Source organism: Pelophylax lessonae (genome assembly GCF_965119305.1).
Source record: "Pelophylax lessonae genome assembly, chromosome: 10".
Taxonomy (NCBI): domain Eukaryota; kingdom Metazoa; phylum Chordata; class Amphibia; order Anura; family Ranidae; genus Pelophylax; species Pelophylax lessonae.
In genome coordinates this window covers 6,101,243-6,123,154 of record NC_138777.1, presented here as the reverse complement: position 1 = coordinate 6,123,154, position 21,912 = coordinate 6,101,243, and the positions used below count along the sequence as shown (strand labels likewise).

General features: G+C 41.6%; 1 protein-coding gene across 1 annotated transcript in view; it reads left to right on the top strand.

Annotated features, from left to right (window-relative positions):
- The window catches only part of LOC309565560 (vomeronasal type-2 receptor 26-like), a gene marked incomplete at both ends in the record, with an annotated part of 39,968 nt that extends 25,277 nt beyond the window's left edge, over window positions 1-14,691 (top strand). The window contains 2 exons of the mRNA XM_082270517.1: window positions 12,751-12,865; window positions 13,949-14,691. Of these exons, the coding sequence (XP_082126643.1) occupies window positions 12,751-12,865; window positions 13,949-14,691 (858 nt within the window). The remainder of the gene's footprint in view (window positions 1-12,750; window positions 12,866-13,948) is intronic.
- Window positions 14,692-21,912: the final 7,221 nt, after the last annotated feature.

The window sequence follows — 21,912 nt, the reverse complement described above, 5'->3', positions numbered from 1 at the left end:
TGTGCAACCAGGGAAGTCCCAAAACAATGGGAAAGTGGGGTGAAGGTATTAGATCAAAGGTAGTGGTCTCCATATGAGACCCGTTAGTAGTGACTAGGAGTGCCTGTGTCTGATCAGTGATCGGACCAGAGGATAAAGGAACACCTCACTGAGACAGGTTTAAGACTCACTGAGACAGGTTTAAGTTTAGAAATAATAGGAACTTTATTTAAAGCAGCAAAACGTATGTCAATATAATTTCCACAAGATCCTGTGTCAATCATGGTCTTAGTAGTAATCCTGTTCTGGTCCCACTGTAATGTTAAGCAAACAGAAAGGTAAGGGTTAGTGATTGAAGTTGTCAATCCCCCTAGGAGGACATGTGAACACTCACCCTTCTTTTTGTAGACTAGCGGACAGACGTTTATCTTGTGATCCGGGGATGCACAGTACAAGCAGAGATTACCAGATCGTCTTCTGGCTCTTTCCATAGTTGATAGAGGTGGGCGTATGGTTCCTACCTCCATAGGAACGGGGTCAACGGCCGAAATCTGAGAAGAACTGGATAATGGCATTCCCATTTTCTCAGCCTTTCTTTCTCGTAGTCTTCTATCTATGGTGATACTGAGTTGTATCAATGCATCCAGGGTTTTTGGCAGATCCGCTCGGGCGAGCTCGTCTTTAACGGCCTCTGATAGGCCAAGCCTAAATTGGGTTTTCAGAGATGCATCATTCCATTCTGAATCAAGGGTCCATCTCTTGAATTCTGCGATAAAGTCTTCTACAGGTCTCCCACCTTGTTTCAAGGATCTTAATTGAAGATCGGCAGTACTCTGCCTATTGGGATCATCATATAGGCTAGTGAGTTCTGCTAGGAACAAGGCATAGGAGTTGAGAAGCTGATCGCTTTTCTCAAAAAGAGAGTCTGCCCAGGCCCGAGGATTGCCTGTTAGGTAAGAAATAATAGTACAAACCTTAATGTGATCAGTAAGGTAGGTACGGGGTTTTAGCAAGAAAAGTAACTCACATGCGTTTTTAAATTCGCGAAATTTTTTGCGATCGCCTGTAAATACCAAAGGAGGATTTATTTTGGGTTCAGGGGACTGAGCAGTGGTAAGTTGTGTCAGTCTAATTACCTGCTGCGACAGAGCCTGATTGTCTTCTTTTAATTCAGCAAGTGCGTGTATTAACGCAGTTACTTGCTGTTTTAATTGTGTCATCTGAGTGGTTATTTCTACTGAATCCATTTGTGGTTCGTTCAATCTGTAACGCTCCTGCGTTTTATGTATGGTGTGGATTTTCAGCTGCAGAAATATTCCACTTCAGTAGTCATGTAGAGAAACGCTGAGACACCAATCCCAACTCCCAATGACTCATCATGTGTGGATGATCTCCATTAAGCAAGTAAATACACTCACTCAATAAGATGTTTCCTAGAGTGACTTATGTATATAGTAACACAGTGATGATAGGCTGAAGAGACAGGTTGGGTAGAGATGGTAGATGACAGACACTTGAAAGGAAATGTTCTTGAAAGTAAGATAGTAGCAGATGGATGCAGACAGGTTTAGCAATCATGTATGGTAGCAGATGACAGAGTAGCAGGTGGACATACAGGAGAGATCAACCCAGTGCAAGAACAGGTGGTAGTAGGCTCAAGAGCTAGCAATCTTAGATAATGCAGATGTAGTAATAGTCCTTAGTATGCAGAGCTAGATAGTGTAAGCTTTAGTATGAAGGTTATAGAGGTTTCCCCTGTGGGGTACTTATCACTAGTAGCAATGTAGCAGAGGAGAGGTTCGGCAAGAGCGGATGATCCGGTAGCGGGATACAGGGATCAGCGCAGCGTGGTTTCCGACAGTGAGGTATGCTTGCAAGCATGAGAGCTTCAAGACAGGTTAGCATCAAGGCACAAAGCAGTTTGAACGAACACATGTGAGTGAGAGCCGGCGATCTAAATAGCCATCCAGTCCGGCGCTCAGTGATGACAGCATCAGTCTTAAAGGTGTATGCGCACCTTACCAAAAGAGAATGGTGGGGCGCATACACTTATGAAAGAGTAATTAGGGTACCCAAAGGTACCAGAACATTACACACCTTTACCAATAGGCACAAATATAGTGGGCCATTCAGATAGGTCTCTCTGTATTTTGGTGTACCTTAGTCATTTATTATGCGAGATTATCAGCGTATGTACACTTTTCTGATATGCTTTTATGAGATTTTAAATATGTTGTTTCAATAAACTTTGTTACCTTTTATATTCTCTTTCATACTTGGGATTATCATAATTGGCATTATAGGTGACAGCGGTTAAAGTCCTATTTTCTGCTTTCTGTTTTTTTAATCGTATATACAGTGGGGATCGAAAGTTTGGGCACCCCAGGTAAAAATTTGTATTAATATGCATAAAGAAGCCAAGGAAAGATGGAAAAATCTCCAAAAGGCATCAAATTACAGATTAGACATTCTTATAATATGTCAACAAAAGTTAGATTTTATTTCCATCATTTACACTTTCAAAATTACAGAAAACAAATAAATGGCATCTGCAAAAGTTTGGGTACCCTGCAGAATTAATATCTTGTACTGCCCCCTTTGGCAAGTATCACAGCTTGTAAACGCTTTTTGTAGCCAGCCAAGAGCCTTTCAATTCTTGTTTGAGGTATCTTTGCCCATTCTTCCTTACAAAAGTCTTTTAGCTCTTTGAGATTTCTGGGCTGTCTGTAACGCACTGCTCTTTTCACGTCTATCCATAGATTTTCAATTATGATGAGGTCAGGAGATTGTGAAGGCCATGGCAAAACCTTCAGTGTACGCCTCTTGATGTAATCCCCCGTGGATTTCGAGGTGTGTTTAGGATCATTATCCATTTGTAGAAGCCATCCTCTCTTTAACTTCAGCTTTTTCACAGATGGCATCAAGTTACTATCCAAAATTTTCTGAAATTTTATTAAATCCATTTTTCCTTCTACTCGTGAGATGTTCCCTGTGCCACTGGCTGCAATACAGCCCCAAAGCATGATTGATCCACCCCCATGATTAACAGTTGGACAGAGGCTCTTTTCATTAAATTCTGTGCCCCTTCTTCTCCAAACGTACCTTTGCTCATTCCAGCCAAAAAGTTCAATTTTAACCTCATCGGTCCACAGAACTTGTTTCCAAAATGCATCAGGCTTGTCTATATGTTCATTTGCAAAGTTCAAACACTGATTTTTGTGGTGAGGACGTAGAAGAGGTTTTCTTCTGATGACTCTTCCATGAAGACCATATTTGTACAAGTATCTCTTTATAGTGGAATATGTACCACAACTCCAGTGTCTGCCAGATCTTTCTGGAGGGATCGTGCAGTCAAATGTGGGTTTTGAATTGTTTTTCTCACAATCCTACGAGCTGTTCTGTCTGATATTTTTCTTGGTCTTCCAGATCTTGCTTTAACTTCCACTGTTCCTGATGACTGTCATTTCTTAATTACATTCCGAACAGAGGATATTGACATCTGAAAATGCTTTGCTATCTTCTTATAGCCTTCTCCAGCTTTGTGAGCGTCAACTATTTTCAGTTTCAGTTTTCTAGACAACTGCTTAGAAGATCCCATGGTGCTGATTGTTGGGGCAAGGTCAGATGAGTCTGGGCATTTAAAACCTTTGAGATTGACATGACATGGTCTTCCCAGACGATGATTGAGAACAATCCATGACACTGGCAGGTCTCAGCCTTGCAAAGGGGGCAGTGCATGCTATAAATTCTGCAGGGTGCCCAAACTTTTGCAGACACCATTTTTTTGTTTTCTGTAATTTTGAAAGTGTTAATGATGGAAATAAAATCTAACTTTTGTTGACGTATTATAAGAATGTCTAATCTGTAATTTGATGCCTTTTGGAGATTTTTCCATCTTTCCTTGGCTTCTTTATGCACATTAATACAAATTTTTAGTTGGAGTGCCCAAACTTTCGATCCCCACTGTAAACCTTAGAGGTGGAGAATGGATTTGTTTTTTTCCCTTTACATTAACTTAGTAACCCTGTGAATAACAAAATACCTGTGTCTGGGCAGTTTTGCTCACTCCTCCACTGTAACTATGGAGGAAGCCATGGTTGCTGGCTAGGCAGGATTTTAAACATTAGTTAATTCACAATTCAAGATCTGACGCCTGCTGGAAAGTGATGGCAGGGTAACGTAAGCCTAAGATGTCCTAAGCTGCTCTGGAAAAACTCTCCATGGGGAGGAGAGATAATGACAAAGAACCCACAATGTAGTATACTAGAGTGCTAAAGGACAGGCTTGGAAGGGAATAGATCCACTGATGATCCTGAACAGAACTGTACAGAGACTTGATAGTAGCCTTCCTATGTCCTCTGTGGTTTCATCTGCATCTTTGTCCACTAAATTGGAGATGGATAGCCACACTTGCTGGCAGAGGGGCAAGCTAATGGAAGGCTCTGACTGGGGGGGACACACCAGTCCTGGTGAGGGAGCCTGGACAGCCAGTGGACAGGTGTACTAGATAGGTTGGAAGAGAGTCACGTTCCACATCCGGAACACATTGGACAGCTGGAAGTAGAAGGGACGCTCGGTGATGACGTCAATCACCGCGCATGGAAACCGGAAGAATCAGAGCATGAAAGGCACTAGAAGGCAAGCCTCGGAGGGTTGGTCCCATCACTATCACAACAGGTTTTGCGCGCATGCGCCTTATCAAGTCATTTGATTGCTTGACAAGGCGCAGGCGCACAAAACATGTTGCAATAGTGACTGCACCAACATTTAGAGGCTTGCCTTCCAGTGCCTTTCGTCCTCTGGTTCTTCCAGTTTCCAGGCCACATGCCCTCAACATGGGGGGGTGCTTTGGGGCAGGGGGGCTCTGCCCCCCCACCCCAAAGCACCTTGTCCCCATGTTGATGGGGAAAAGGGCCTCTTCCTGACCACCCTGGGCTGTGGTTGTCGGGGTCTGCGGGTGGGGGGCTTATCAGAATCTGGAAGCCCCTTTTAACAAGGGGGCCCCCAGATACTGCCCCCCCCATGTGAATGGGTATCGGGTGCATCTCACCCCTACCTATTCACCAAAAAAAAGTGTCAAAAAGTAAGAAACACAGGAAACAGGTTTTGTCACCTGTGTAATAAAATTGAATGACACAGGGAAAAACTATTAAATCTTACCTCTGAGGTTCACTTAACCAATTAAGCTCCAGAGCAATTTCTTTTCTTTGTCGCATACATGTAAAAATCTAAAGTTTTGTCAAAAAATTACCTAAACCCCCCGAACATTAAATATTTTCTTAAAGCTGAGGCCCTGAAGAATAAAAAGATGATAGTTGCGAATTTGTTTCACAAGATATTTCCACCCGCGATATTGCCAAAAACGATGGTGCCCAAAAATCACCATAGGCGACGCTTTAAAAGCCGTTACAGCTCATCAGAGTTAACTAAGAGCTCTTGTACTAGAATTATTGTTCTCACTCTGACGTTCACGGCGGTAGGTCACATGTGTGGTGCGACCGAAGTTTACATACACATTTGCACCCTGGACGTTTTGTTTTTTTTTAATTTTAATATAGTTTATTATAATTTTCTTTTTTTTTTTCACATGATTGCTATCACAAGGGGTTATGATACAGGTGACAGGTACTCTTCTTGGAGACATTAGGGGTCTCCCCTGCCCTTCACACCATCTAACCAAGCACAGATCGGCTTGGCACAGTATCGGCTTTGCTAGCTAATAAAATGGATGAGTTGGAAATGTTAGTACATGAGGAGGACATAGACCTTGTGGGAATAACGGAGACTTGGTTCGACCCCTCACATGACTGGCTGGCCAATATTCAAGGGTATTCGGTGTACCGGAAGGACAGGGTAGGAAAAAGAGGGGGAGGGGTATGTCTCTATGTCAAGAACAATGTAAGGGTGATAGAGAGGAGTGACATTATGGAAGGGATGAGTATGGATTTACAATCTGTGTGGGTAGAACTCCATAGGGAAGGAGAAAAGGGAAAAGTAATTGTTGGGGTTTGCTACAGGCCACCTAACCAAGGGGAGGAGGTAGAGCTGGAATTTTTAGCACTATTGGGTAAAGTGGCAAAACTGGGATCAGTCATCATATTGGGGGACTTCAATTATTCCGACATTGACTGGGAAGAGGGGACTACACACTCACAGAAGGCCCGTCTATTCACGGAAACCTTACAGGATAATTACATGTTATAGTTGGTGGACTCTCCGTCTAGAGAAAACACAGTCCTGGATCTATTGATCACTAATGACCCAGACCTAATCTCGGAGGTAGGAGTCCAGGACTACCTGGGCTCTAGCGATCACAGGATGATCACATTTAGTGTAAATAACAATATAACAAGGCAAGTGGGGAACATAAGAACCCTTAACTTCAGAAGGGCAAACTTTCCAAAATTGTACTCATTGATGGAAAGGGTAAACTGGGACCAAACCCTGGGATCCCTGACCACAGAGGAAAAAGGGGAATGCTTTAGGAACATATTAAGCAAATGCATCTTGCAGTGCATTCCTATGGGAAATACATTTAGAAGAGACAAAGCCAAACCTGGCTGGCTAAACCGCAGCATTAAAAAACTTATTAGGGGAAAAAAATTGGCCTTCAAGAAATATAAATCAGAGGGCACAGTATCTGCCTTCCAGCAATACAAGGAGGCAAATAAGAAAAGTAAACACAAAATCAAAATGGCTAAAATCAACTTTGAGAGAAAAATAGCGGAGGATAGTAAAAAAAAACCCAAAGAAATTCTTTAAATATATCAACAGCAAAAAAACTAGGGCAGAGCATATTGCACACATAATTAACGATGATGGGAGGATGGTTGCAGAGGACACTGAAAAGGCAACCGTGCTGAACGTTTTTTTCTCGTCAGTCTTTACACAGGAAAAGGAGGGGTACACTGACCATGACTGTATGGTTAGTAGTAATACACAGGACTTGCCACTATGGGTGAAATCAGGGAAAGGCTAGATAAACTTAACACAAACAAATCACCAGGCCCGGATGGCGTACATCCGAGAGTACTCAAGGAACTCAGTAAGGTTATATCTAGACCACAGTTCCTGATCTTTGGAGGAAAGCTAACGTGATTCCGATATTCAAAAAGGGGCAGAGGCATGTCCCGGCAAATTAGTAGTATGTAAACTTCTGGAGGGGATGATAAGGGACTATATCGTAGAGTTTGCTAAAGACAACAGCATCATCAGCAGTAATCAGCACAGGTTTACAAATGGGCGTTCTTGTCAAACCAATCTCTTAAAATTCTACGAGGAGGTGAGCTGTGAGCTAGATAGGGGCAGACCAGTGGATGTGGTGTACCTGGATTTCGCTAAGGTGTTTGATACAGTTCCCCACAAGCGCTTAATTTATAAAATAAGGTCTGCAGGCATTGACCGCAGGGTTTGCTCTTGGATACGGAACTGGCTAAAAGGGCGTGTCCAAAGGGTGGTAATAAACAGCGCATACTCAGACTGGTCTGAGGTAGTAAGCGGGGTCCCCCAAGGCTCTGTCCTGGGACCAACCTTGTTCAATTTATTCATAAACAGCATTGAGGTCTGGATCAGTAGTTCGATATCAGTTTTTGCAGATGACACAAAATTGGGCAGGGCAATAACTGCACAGCATGAAGCAGATATCCTAGAGAATGACCTGGACAAAATAACGGAGTGGGCAACGACACAGCAAATGAGGTTTAATGCGGAGAAGTGTAAGGTGTTGCACTTGGTGACTAAGAACATAAAAACACAATACACGTTAGGAGGGGAACCCTTGGGGGAATCAAAAATGGAGAAAGATCTAAGAGTCTAGGTTGATGATAGATTAGGCAATAGCATGCAATGTCAAGCGGCAGCTGCCAAAGCCAGCAGAATATTAGCATGCATAAAGAAAGGGATGTATTCCAGAGATGAGACTATAATCCTTCCACTTTATAAAACTCTGGTCCAACCGCATCTGGAGTATTCTGTCTAGTTCTGGTCGCCAGTCCTCAGAAGGGATGTGTTGGAGCTGGAGAGAGTCCAGAGAAGGGCAACTAAACTGATAAGGGGATTGGAGGACCTTAATTATGAAGAGCGTCTGCAATCGCTTGATTCATTCTCCCTGGAGAAGAGACGCCTGAGGGGGGACATGATAGCAATTTATAAATATCTCAATGGGGATCTCAGCTTAGAAAAAAAGCTATTCAGTCGAAGGGATTGCATGAGGACTCGAGGGCATACAATGCGGTTAGAGGAGAAGCGTTTTAACCTCAGGCAACGTGGGGGGTTCTTTACTGTTAGGGCTACAAGATTTTGGAATTCTCTACCACAAGAGGTGGGTTCTGCATTTCTGTGGGAAGTATGGTTGCTTTCAAAAGACTCTTAGACGTACATCTCAAGGATCAGAACATTCAGGTCTATGTGAGATGATTACAGCCACACACACACCTACACAGGTTGAACTGTATGGACTATTGTCTTTATTCAACCTCACCTACTATGTAACTATGTAACTATGTAACTATGTTTCCTGGCTGTACTGGCCAGGAAAGTGTGTATATGAAACTGGAAGTGACATCACTTCTGGTTTCATTGTTTGCAGGTGGGATCAAGACATGGATTTGCCTTGGTCTCACTGCAGTCTCTCAACTCCCGCCGGCGGTGGTGAGCACAGGACAGCCCGAAAAACCACGGGAAGAGGGTGGGCCACCGGTGGGATGCGGGGAGCACCTGGCTCTGTGAAAGTGGTCGCAGCTATGGAGCTGCCGCATCACTTTCACTTTGAAGCCCGTCACCGGCGCTACAAATCCCACACAGGCTGATCAAAGATTCACTCTATAGACTTACATAGCACACCCAAAGAGCTGAACTAGAGAAAATTTGACATATTCGGTTGGGTGGACTTTAGAGTAGCTTGCCAATCTTAGTATATACTAGACATATAGAGAAGATGGAGAAGTGGTAGCACTCAAGATATTAAAAGCACAGCTAGTTATGGTGTTGAATAAGTCCAGCATTCCAGAAACACGAGGTCCATGGTTCAGCAAGGGTTAGCTTCAATCAAACTTTTGTCCTTCTGCAGAAGTTGCACCGATATATACAAGCTTCATACTACTTCTCTGAAAACACTTTACGTAAATACTTTAATGAAGATGGAGAATTTGTTACACAATATGTTATCCAAAACCATTTATTAGTCAACAAATCTATTCTCACTAATGATGTTGGATTTTTTGAGCAATCTAATGCTAGTGATCAGAACATTTTTATCAATGCAAATTTAATAAAATGGAAGAATGACCAGAAAGAGGTAAGATTACCAAGGACCTGGAATGAGTAAGATCCCCGTAGACTCCTTGACATTGATCGTTTCCCTATCACTGGCTTGTCCTGATTTGTTGTACACTGTGGAGTTGATTTATTAAAACTGGAGAGCGCAAAATCCGGTGCAGCTCTGCATAGTAACCAACCAGCTTCCAGGTTTTTTATGTCAAAGCTTAATAGAACAAGCTGAAGAACCGTTGTTGAAACTCACTACCTCTAACAATCATTTTTGGTTTGGAGGTCATTATTGTTTACAGAATAATGGGGTAGCTATGGGGGCTAAATATGCCCCCAGCTTGGCTAGGTATATTGACGACATCCTTCTCCTATGGGAAGGTACATATAAGTCTCTCCAGTCTTTCATGCAAAGCCCTATTTTACAGCTACCGACTACTTCTTTATACCATTGGACAGCTGCCACCATCAATCCTGGCTGCAGTTAGCCCTTAAAAAAAGCCAGTTTATGCGTATAAGGCGCAACTGTACCACCTTACAAGATTTTTTCACACAGACAGACATTCTGAGAGAAAGATTTTTAGAGAAAGTCTATAAAGGTGAATATTCAGAAGATGTTGTTGTTACTGTGAGGGATATGAACCACAACTCTTTTAGTGGAATCCTTTAGGCATGTCTGTGGCAGAAGTGGTGTAGCCTTTTTATGGGGCATCAGAAAGGCCCAGGGGCAATTGCCACCACCCCCCCCCCTGCCCCCTGGCCCAGTCCTCCCCTGACACTGAAGCTAGACAAACAGGAGGAGAAAGTTGCATTTTCTGGGTTCAATTACCATTTCTAGATGTCTCTAAAAGATAGTAAACTTTCACTTTTTGAGTTTAGAACTACATTAGGAACAATAGTCTGCAAAAGGGAGTTTTCAGGAGTTGTGCTTTATAACTATCTACTGAAGTCTAACTGAAAATTTCTTTGACAGCTAAAATGTTTGCCGGTGATGGAAAGCACCCTACCCTCTAAGAAAAGTCTATAACATATCTTTTTTTTTTTCTTTGTATAAATATACCCCATTTTACCCAGTTCAATTTAAAACGGCACTTCATACACAAGTATTATAGCTGGCAATGCACCATGACCTTATGTTAAAAATAAAGGGAATATATTGTTACTTAAAAATATCACTTGAAAAACCTTTTGTCTAGATCCCGAGATCGCAGTGTTCTGAAGACTGTTTACCTGGAAACAGACAAGTGCCGAGCTTAAATGTACATGAATGTTGTTATGGTTGTGTCCCATGCTCAGAAGGAGAGATGTCCAATGAAACAGGTGAATTTTACTATTACTTTCTAAAACTTCTGTTGGTGGTAAAACCAATGCAGGGAAACCCATAGAAGGCACTGGAAACAAAGTAATGTTGTATTAACACACTAAAAAGTCTAAATATATTGCCATGTGCCCGTTTTTTTATTTGCTTGATAAACTTTCACATTGTAAACCATATTTAACAATTAATCTTTTTATACATCACTCATCCTCCATTACAAGAACCCTGAAATATTGGAGCGCCTTCAGAAAATGTTTAAAAATATTGGTACCAACATCCCAAAGTTGATTTATACAAAAAGAGGGACAAGTTCCCCATTTAACCTGTCTCCTCATGAAGGGTCAAACGGGACTTTCTAGGTACCTTAATTATGCAGACAGATACAAAAAAAAAACTTCTAAAAAATATATATATTTTTTTATTAAACAAGCCATTTAAAAACATTAGCACATAATGTCATAATTCAGCATTACCTTAAAGAATATATATATCACAGATGCCTACTCAGGCATTTCATCTGTTTACGTTGAAAATAAATACACATTATACAAGGTATAGCCATATATCACCTTCATGGTAGATTATTAGGCAATCCCCAACATGTTTCGTAGATCAAGGCTGCTTCATCAGGAGGGTAATGATTATAATGTATAAACAAGCAAAAAATTGGGGGAGCAAACCCTGAATATGTATATCTAAAGCCGGTGCAGCTATGGACCAAGCAACATGTATATTAAAAAAGAATAGCGCAACCATGCAAAAGAAATGACTATCAAATATGGAGACAATCCATAAATAAAAATGGGGATTTAGTTCCACCATATGGCCATATCGTGCTCAAGCCCACCACTGCGTCAAAGTACCCCATTATCGGTGGGTCCTAAACTATCCATAAAAAAGGGGTGAATCCAGCCTCTCTTACCCTTGGAGACAACACTCCTTGCTGGGAAGGTGTGCTAATGCACTGCAGGGGATTCCTCCTATATCTACTTGATAGAGGACACCAATAGAGTACAGGTGTGTGTGGGGGATGGGATGCTCAACCTCATAAGTCTGGTCAGACCGAATACATAATAAACAAGCAAAAAATTGGGGGAGCAAACCCTGAACATGTATATCTAAAGCCGGTGCAGCTATGGACCAAGCAACATGTATATTAAAAAAGAATAGCACAACCATGCATAAGAAATGACTATCAAATATGGAGACAATCCATAAATAAAAATGGGGATTTAGTTCCACCATATGGCCATATCGTACTCAAGCCCACCACTGCGTCAAAGTACCCCATTATCGGTGGGTCCTACACTATCCATAAAAAAGGGGTGAATCCACCCTCTCTTACCCTTGGAGACAACACTCCTTGCTGGGAAGGTGTGCTAATGCACTGCAGGGGACTCCTCCTATATCTACTTGATAGAGGACACCAATAGAGTACAGGTGTGTGTGGGGGATGGGATGCTCAACCTCATAAGTCTGGTCAGACCGAATACATAATAAACAAGCAAAAAATTGGGGGAGCAAACCCTGAACATGTATATCTAAAGCCGGTGCAGCTATGGACCAAGCAACATGTATATTAAAAAAGAATAGCGCAACCATGCAAAAGAAATGACTATCAAATATGGAGACAATCCATAAATAAAAATGGGTTATTTAGTTCCACCATATGGCCATATCGTGCTCAAGCCCACCACTGCGTCAAAGTTCCCCATTATCGGTCTGACCAGACACCGATGTTTATTATGTATTCGGTCTGACCAGACTTCTGAGGTAGAGCATCCAACCCCCCACACACACCTGTACTCTATCAGAGTCCACCATCAAGTAGATACAGGAGGAGTCCTTTGTAGTACATTAGCACATCCATCCCAGCAAGGAGTGTTGTCTCCAAGGGTTGGAGAGGCTGGATTCACCCCTTTTCTATGGATAGTGTAGGACCCACTGATAATGGGGTACTTTGACGCAGTGGTGGGCTTGAGCACGATATGGCCATATGGTGGGACTAAACCCCCATTTTTATTTATGGATTGTCTCCATATTTAATAGTCATTTCTTTTGCATGGTTGCGCTATTCTTTTTTAATATACATGTTGCTTGGTCCATAGCTGCACCGGCTTTAGATATACATGTTCAGGGTTTGCTCCCCCAATTTTTTGCCTGTTTATAATGATTATAATGTGTTTCAGAAGGAGGTGTATCGAGCGTTCACTGTGGCAGAGGGTTCCTTCATGAAGATACTCTCCCTGGCGGACACGGGGGATAAAATCTATAGCCAGGAGCTAAAGTTTTATAATCCAGGGTGTGAACACCAAAAAAACGGATCCCAATAGCCCTAACAGGGGCAACAGGTCTGGTAGAACATTTAAAATAGGGCTAGATGACACCATGAAGTAAATTTCTACTGTAAGAGATGGAAGGGTAATCCCAAAAGGCCTCCACAGATCCACAGCAGGAACAAGGATTGTTGCTGTGTGGGGGTCCCCGCCCAGCATCACCCTGGCTACAATGTCGCCCAGGCTATTGGGACCCTCCTGATGAAGCAGCCTTGATCTGCGAAACATGTTGGGGATTGCCTAATAATCTACCATGAAGGTGGCATATGGCTATACCTTGTATAATGTTAATTTATTTTCAACGTAAAAAGATGAAATGCCTGATTAGGCATCTGTGATTTATACAGTATATATTCTTTAATGTAATGCTGAATTATGACATTATGTGCTAATGTTTTTAAATGGCTTGTTTAATAAAATATATATTTTTTTAGAAAAAACATTTTTTGTATCTGTCTGTATAACTAAAGTACCTAGAAAGTCCAGTTTGGCCCTTCATGAGTAGACAGGTTAAATGGGGAACTTGTCTCCTCCCCCCTTTTTGTATAATTACAAGAACCCTGATGAGTCCCTTGCACTTTAAAAACATAAACCTTGATTATATGTTTTACTACGACTTTGCTGCTTTGGTGATATCACACACATATTACCGAACTCCAATGCATGCAGTACTTTGCTATGGACAGTCTCAGAAACCTAATAGAAAGAATAAAATGACGTCACTACCTACTGAAGACAGTTCCTAATTTATTACCATTGCCTTTTTCCGTATGAAAAAAATTGTGTGGACCTCTATAATATTTGTTCAATAGACTTTCTAATCTATATAAAATATAAAAAAAAAAAATCAAACGTTCTAAAAAAGTCCACAATTGGTTTTATTTTTCAGGAAGTGACAACTGCATGAAGTGTCTAGACCACGAATGGCCAAATGAGAACAAAACTCAATGCAATCCCAAGCAGATAGAGTTTTTGTCTTATACTGAGAACCTGTCTTTATTTTTCATAGTTATCTCTTTATTCCTTTGCATTTTAACTTTTTTAATAACAGGTGTATTTATCTCATATGGAGATACTCCCATTGTCAGAGCCAACAACAAGAGCCTCAGCTTTGTCCTCCTGGTGTCCATCATGTTGGGTTTCCTCTGTGTGTTCTTGTTCCTGGGTCATCCCATGGATACAACCTGCTGGCTACGCCAAACATCTTTTGGATTTCTTTTTACTATAGCGGTCTCCTCTGTGTTGGGCAAGACTGTGATGGTTTGGCTTGCCTTCAAAGCAACCAAACCAGGCAGTGTGTGGAAAAAATGGGTTGGAGTAAAGCTGCCCAATTTTGTTGTCTTCATCTGCTCATCATTCCAAGTTTTAATCTGCATTGCATGGCTGTCGATCTCTCCACCCTTCCAGGAGTTGGACAAACGCTCATATCAAACAAAGATCATCATTCAGTGTAATGAAGGGTCAGTTATCGGGTTTTACTCTGTCCTGGGTTATATGGGAATGCTGGCAGCTTTCAGTTTTTTTTCAGCATTTTTAGCAAGGACATTACCGGACAGTTTTAATGAAGCCAAATACATCACCTTCAGCATGCTGGTGTTCTGCAGTGTCTGGATTGCCATGATCCCGGCCTATCTGAGCACCAAAGGGAAATATATGGTGGCTGTGGAGATATTTGCCATCCTGACTTCAAATGCTGGACTTCTACTTTGTATTTTTTTTCCAAAATGCTACATAATTCTTTGTCAGCCTAACTTAAATTCAAAGAAGCATTTGCTTGACAACAAATGCAAATAATGTTTTACAGTGACATTAAAGATTTGTACCTACATATGAAAGTTAATACAGGCCTTCCACGAGAATTGAATATCTGCTTTAGTGATGGTCCTCCACCACCCTAATTAGATATTGGCTAAAACCACCAATTAAAAAGAAAAGGCCTTTTTCCTAACAGCCATTTTTAAGCAAATATGTGGGTCTGTCAGTAAAGCTGACCTTTCTTTTTCATGGAAGGTTGACTTTAAGGCTTGAACACAATGAATGATGCACCAAGTAGTATATTTTCCTTTTGCAATGTTGCACCACAGGCATGCACACCATTTGTAGTGCTTTGTTTTAACTTTATATATGCATTTTTTTTTAAGATAATAAACTTGTTCACAAAAGATGTAAAACAGATATATTCGGTAATTTCCATGTGTAATATTTTTATTGAAATATTTGCACACAAAGTTGGGAAATATGCAACACGGAAGTAAAATAAAATTGACCACCACTCAGGGAGGAAAAGTAGGCAACAGTTACAGCTTATAACAGATATCAGAACATTGACTTTTTGTATCGATGCCATGTAAATTAGTCCCTGAGTGTATCAATTTAGAATAGAGAAAAGATTTAGAAAAGATTAGAATCAAAACATTATATCCTTATTCTATGGAGTTTGTCAGAGGAATCAAGATTCAAAGGAGTCATAAAGTATTGAATCAATTAAAATAATATAATTTTATAAATATTAAAAATGTATTCCACATACAATGTACAGTATATCCCAATAAAACCTCTAAGGAATGTCTGTATAACAAAATACTCAGCAATAAACGTGCGAGGAAAGCTAAATACCAGAAAATAAATAAATAAAGGTAAAAATAAAGAAAAACCTCAAGGGGAAAAAGCGGAGAGGAAAGGAAAAGGAAACTATCCTTCAGGCATTATTATTAAAATCATTTACATCGCAATCAACCTTAAGACCATGAGGTGTAAAGGACCTCAAAGCAAAAATCCATTTAATCTCAAGCCTAAAAAATTTCTCTTTAATGGCAATTCTCCTTCAATGGGCAGTAAATTTATCTATAACCAGAAATATAGTACCAGAGGGGTATTTGTTGTGTACTGTAGCAAAATGTCAGGAGACACTGATTCCTAAAGCCCCTTTTAATGTTACCTAAATGTTCCCCTAGTCGAATGCTCAGTCCACATGTGGTCCTTCCCACGTATTGAAGGGCACACCTGCCTTGTCACTGAAGTACAGGTATAAATGACTTGATAGGATTTTTGCGTAACTGTGGAGGTAAAGTAATCAATCCTTCTCTTCTTACCCTCATTGAATTGGTAAAAAAATAATTTCTTGCATGGAAAATAACCTGTTAAATCTTGAAAAAAAGATAGAGGTCGGGGGGGGGGGGGTCAAGTACATTAGAAGCAACCAGATCCTTTAAGAAGGATACTCCTGTATATTTATTTTGAGGTTGTGGCAGTCTATGACTCAACATTGTATAATTTTGCAAGATGTGCCAATATTTTGCAAAACATTTTTTTAACAGCAAAATGTTAAAAAAAAAGGAAGTGATAAAAGCACATGAAAAATCCTTTCCCTTTTCAAATTATGGCTTCTCCAATAAAAGGATTCTGAGTATTCAGCTTTATAGACTTTCTCTCAGAATGTCTGCCTGTGTGAAAAAGTCTTGTAAGGTGGTAAAGTTGCGCCTTATACGCATAAACTGGATTTTTTTAAGGGCTAATTGAAGCCAGGATTGATGGTGGCAGCTGTCCAATGGTATGAAGAATTAGTCGGTAGCTTTAAAATAAGTAGATGTGACAAATTAATTTTCATCATGAGATATTTTGAGGTCAAGAAAGTGGCCTGGCTAGCCTCATAGTTAAAAAAAGGTTTCTCTATCATTCCTATTAGGGCTTTGCATGTCTGGAGAGATTTATATGTACCTTCCCATAGGAGAAGGATGTCGTCAATATACCTAGCCAATAGGGCCAATTCTGACCAACCGTGGGCACAGATGGCATTCTCCTCCCACCTAACAATAAATAAATTAGCCAAGCTGGGGGCATATTTAGCCCCCATAGCTACCCCATTATTCTGTAAACAATAATTACCTCCAAACCTAAAATAATTGTTAGAGGCAGTGAGTTTTAACAACTCCATAATGATAAAATACAGATCAAATTCTAAAATAAAAAGACATGCAGCGCATCACAAGAAATCCCAGATTAGAAAAATGGAATCAGTGGAAATAGGAAAGTCCAATCAATGGTAAAGTCCAAAAGTGAGCAGAATTCCTCCAGTATATTAAGGTCCACTCCAAACAGGATAATCCAAACAGATTGCCATCCACCACGCCCAGTGAGATAGGAACAGCACTCCCCCAAGGTAATGAACCTACCAGAATGCTAGCAAATTACCGCAGAACAAGCCCACCTCTTAGAGGGCTATATCATTGGACAATCATATGTATGTAATATGTAATCATATGAAAAATACAAAATAGGGAGGACCATAGCGTAATATTGCAAACACTCAAATTTATTTAAAAAGAAGAAAATGGTTTCACTCACATGTGAACAATGTAAAAGCGCATAGACTGATAACCACCAACAGCCGTGACTGAATCCAGGCAGCGGAGTAACATCAGAACACTGTAAGTCACACACTCGTCAGCTGCCTGTGGACCGCACGTCACTTCCGGTCAGGCGCAGTGTGTCTGTAATCACCTCTTGTTGCCGTACAAAGCCGATCCCGACATGTTTCGTCATACAGACTTAAATATGGGACTGGCTGTACGGATTAGCAGTGTTAATTTGTCTGCTGAGGGATGGGTGCAACAAACCAATCATCTGGCTCGTGTCCCCGCTGCCTGGATTACTGCAAAACCTGCAAATAATACCAGTCACAGCTATATTTATATAAAAAAATTGGAGTTATTTCATATTATATCATTATCAGATAAAATATATAACAATTGAATAAAAAAATGACCGATGACATTAATAACTTAACCACTTGCTGACCGCTCACATGGAGCGTACTGCGGCAAAGTGGTTCATTATCGTCCAGCGACATAGACCTACGTCGCTGGACTCATCCCCTTGTGGGCGGCGCGCGTGCACCACCGGAGGCTCGCTCCCACTGTATTCAGTCACAGCGGGAGTCGGGACAGGGGAGGAGAGGCGGTGATCACCGCCGCTCTTCCCCGATCGTCAGGGATCGAGTAAGGAAATCCGCCCGCTTGTGTAAACAAAGCGGGCGGATCTCCTATGTGACAGACAGTCACAGATTACAGGATTCAGCATAGCTGAACCTGTGATCTGTGCCTGTGTCACCCAGTCCCCTCCCCCCACACACGTCAGTAAGCACCAGGCATACAATTAACCCCTAGATAACCAATAAGGTTAACCCCTTCCCTGCCAGTGTCATTATTACAGTAACAGTGCATATGTATAGCACTGATTACTGTAGTAATGTCACTGGTACCCCCAAAGTGTCAAAAATGTCAGTTAGGGGTCCGATCTGTCTGCCGCAATTTCGCAGTCCCACAAAAAAAATCGCAGATCGCCGCCATTACTAGTTAACAAAAAAAAACAAAAAAAATGACATAAATTTCCCGTAGTTAGTAAACGCGATAACTTTTGCGCAAACCAATCAAAATACGCTTATTGTGATTTTTTTTTACCAAACATATGTAGCAGAAAACAAATTGGCCTCAAATGTTAAAAAATTTTGATTTTTACATTTTTTTGGGGGGGAATTTCATATAAAAAAATGTGAAAAATATTTTTGCAAAATTGACGCATTTTTTTGTTTATAGCGCATGATCAAAAAATCGCACAGGTGATCAAATACCGCCAAAAGAAAGCTCTGTTTGTGGGAAAAAAAGGACCTCAAATTCGTTTGGGTACAGCGTCGCACGACCGCGCAATTGTCCGTTAAAGTCACGCAGTGCCGAATCGCAAAATAGGCCCTGGTCAGGAAGGGGGTAAAATCTTCCGGGGCTTAAGTGGTTAAATAAAAAAAAGGAAAACAGTAAAGTTAGCCCATATTTTTTTCCCATAATGTGAAAGATAATGTTACGCCGAGTAAATAGATACCCAACATGTCATGCTTCAAAATTGCGCAAGCTCGCGGAATGGCGACAAACTTTGGTACTCAATAATCCAAATAGGCGACACTTTAAAAATTTCTATAGGTTTTCAGATTAGAGTTACAGATCTAGGGCTTAAATTGTTGCTCTCGCTCTAATGATTGCGGCGATACCTCACATGTGTGGTTTGAACACCATTTACATATGTGGGCGGTACTTGCGTATGCGTTCGCTTCTGCGTGCGAGCTAACGGGGACAGGGCGCTTTCATTTTTTATTTTTTATCCTATTTATTTTATTTATTATTTTAGATTTTTACACAGTTTTTTTTAAAAAAATGTATCATTTTTATTCCCATTACAAGGAATGTAATCATTCCTTGTAATAGAAATAGCCATGACAGATCTTCTTTATTGTGAGATCTGGGGTCAAAAAGTCATCAGATCTCTCAAGGACACTAAAAAAGAAAAAAAAATGGTTTAAAAAAAATCGGCTCTTTAAGCCAGTTGCTAGGCAACGACGTTTGACGTCCTCCAAGACCATAGAGTCGAGCGAGGGCCATCTTGCCCTCACTCGACTTCCTGTCAAAGAGGATCCAGGACCGGATCGTTTTCACAGCTGCCGGCGGGTCCGGTAAACGGGAAAAAAACGTCTGGGACGCCGAGGGAGGGGGGGGGCACCTCATCCGCCGCACTGTAAGGGTGAACCCGCGGCGAATCCGATGAAAGCCGATCGCCCGCCATTTTTAAAAATTCCAGGGTTATGGCAGTTATCTGCTGCCATAATCCTGGTATTTAGCGTCAAACTCCCGACGTAAAACGACAGTGAGCTGTCGGTAAGTGGTTAAGTGGACTGAAGTTTCATTGGGCTGATGTTGCCAAATCACAAGAGAAAACTGAAGACTTTCTTCCAGGTGTATAGGAATCCCTCAGGAATAAGTGACTAAACAATTCTAGAAATTGTCAAAACACCAAAATATATGTGAACAACTTCGGAATAGGAGGGCCCACCTATCTATCTATTCACTCTGCATCCAATCAGGCAGGCCCTTGCACTACATCAGGGATGTCCAACCTGTGGCCCTAGGGCTGCATGCAGGGCCTCTGGAGGTATGCTGGGGATGCCATGCAAACATAGCAGTTGTGGCAGCTTAGACTGAAAAGCCCGGAAAATGCCCGCGTGGAGGGATGCCGTACAAACCGAATTGATGGGTACAGGATGTGTGTGCCAATGAGGTCAGCTGGAAAACTGCTTCCTGTGTCTTAGTGCCTCTCATGTCCCAAATCTACATACCAGGAAGTCATGGAAGTTTTCTACGAACACAGGAATGGTTAAGGTAAGGCTTTGTTCTAAAATCAAAGAAAGCATTTGTTTTTCTGCAACCAAGGTACAAAATTGGTATATTGGTACATAGGGGAGTTGGAATTTAGAAAGAAATTGAACTTTACCATTAAGGTTGTTGGAATAAAACATTTAATTAAACTGAAGTTTCAATGGGCCGATGTTGCCATGGCACATAATGATAGTGGCTGGTGTGTAAAATAAAATTTAAATACAGTGAATTACCAGTCACAAGAGAAAACTGAAGACTTTCTTCCAGGTGCACAGGAATCCCTCAGGAATAAGTGACTAAACAATTCTAGAAATTCTCGAAACACCAAAATCTATGTGAACAACTTTGATTTAATTTTATAAATATTGGTATTTAAAGTGATTGTGACCCTTATTTTTTTTATTAATAAACATGTCTGTACCTACCAATAGTACCAATAGTTTTGCACAGAGCAGCCCCTGGCGCTCTAGGCTCCTCCTCTTCTCTCGTTGCCACCATAGGAAGCCGCTTCCTATTGTAGCACACCTGTAGGCTCGATCCCAAGCATCGCTACCTGCATCAACATACACAGAAAGCATGGCTTGGTCCCACCCTTGTCACAGGATTTGATTGACAACAACAGGAGCCAATGGCTGCCTCTCTTTTCTGTAATGAAAAAGAGGGCAGAGAAAGACACTGCTCTTGGGCACAGCGCTGGATCAAGATCAGGCTCAGGTAGGTATAAAGGGGCAGGCTGGGGGGGGGGGATAGCTCCAAGCCAAAAATAATTGTGTGGTTACAAAAGCTGCTGTAACTCAGAGGAAATCCCGGACGATGCCCCCAAATGTAGCACTGTTCCCGTAGGGCATGTTGTGAAATGAATTGTTGGGCCTCCCCTGATTACCTGCAGACAGTCACTAAGGGACAGTTCACACATAGTTACATAGTTACATAGTTACATAGTTTGTGAGGTTGAAAAAAGACACCAGTCCATTCAGTTCAACCTATGATGTGTGTGTGTGTTTGCTGTTAACCGTACATTGAATACCCCTGTATGTTGTGGTCTTTAAGGTGACCATCTAATAGTTTTTTGAAACTATCGATGCTCCCTGCTGATATGACTGCCTGTGGAAGAGATTTCGACATCCTTACTGCTCTGACAGTGAAGAACCCCTTACGTATTTTAACCGGTTGCCGACCGCCGCACGACTATATACTGCGGCGGTCAGCCCCGGCCAGGCAGAGTGACGTAGGGGTACGTCACTCGCCTGTCACTGACTTGCGAGCCAATTGCGGGCGTGCGCGCGCCCGCCGAGGCGCGCGCCCGCCGAGGCGCGCGCCCGCCCCGGCTCGTTCACTGACAAGTCAGTGCGTGTGACCGGTGGACCCGATCGTCCGCCGGTCACTCACGATCGCTCCGGTGAAGGGAGAAAGGCGGACGGCTTATGTAAACAAGCCGTCTGTCATTCTTCCCTGTGTAAAAATGAAGATCAGACGGTTCTACTATGTAGGACCGTTGATCTTTGTTTTTACACCAATAGCCATGTCCCTTTACAGTTAGAAACACGCACCTAGGACACACTTAGCCCCTCCCTCTCCAATACAGTTAACCCCTTCCCTGCCAGTGTCATTTTTGCAGTAACAGTGCATATGTATAGCACTGATTACTGCAGTAATGTCACTGGTAACCCCAAAAGTGTCAAAAATGTCAATCAAGGGTCCGATCTGTCCGCCGCAATGTCGCAGTACCGTAAAAAAAATTGCAGATCGCCGCCATTACGCGTTAAAAAAAAACACCAAAAATGACAAAAATCTTTCCCTTTGTTAGTAAACGCGA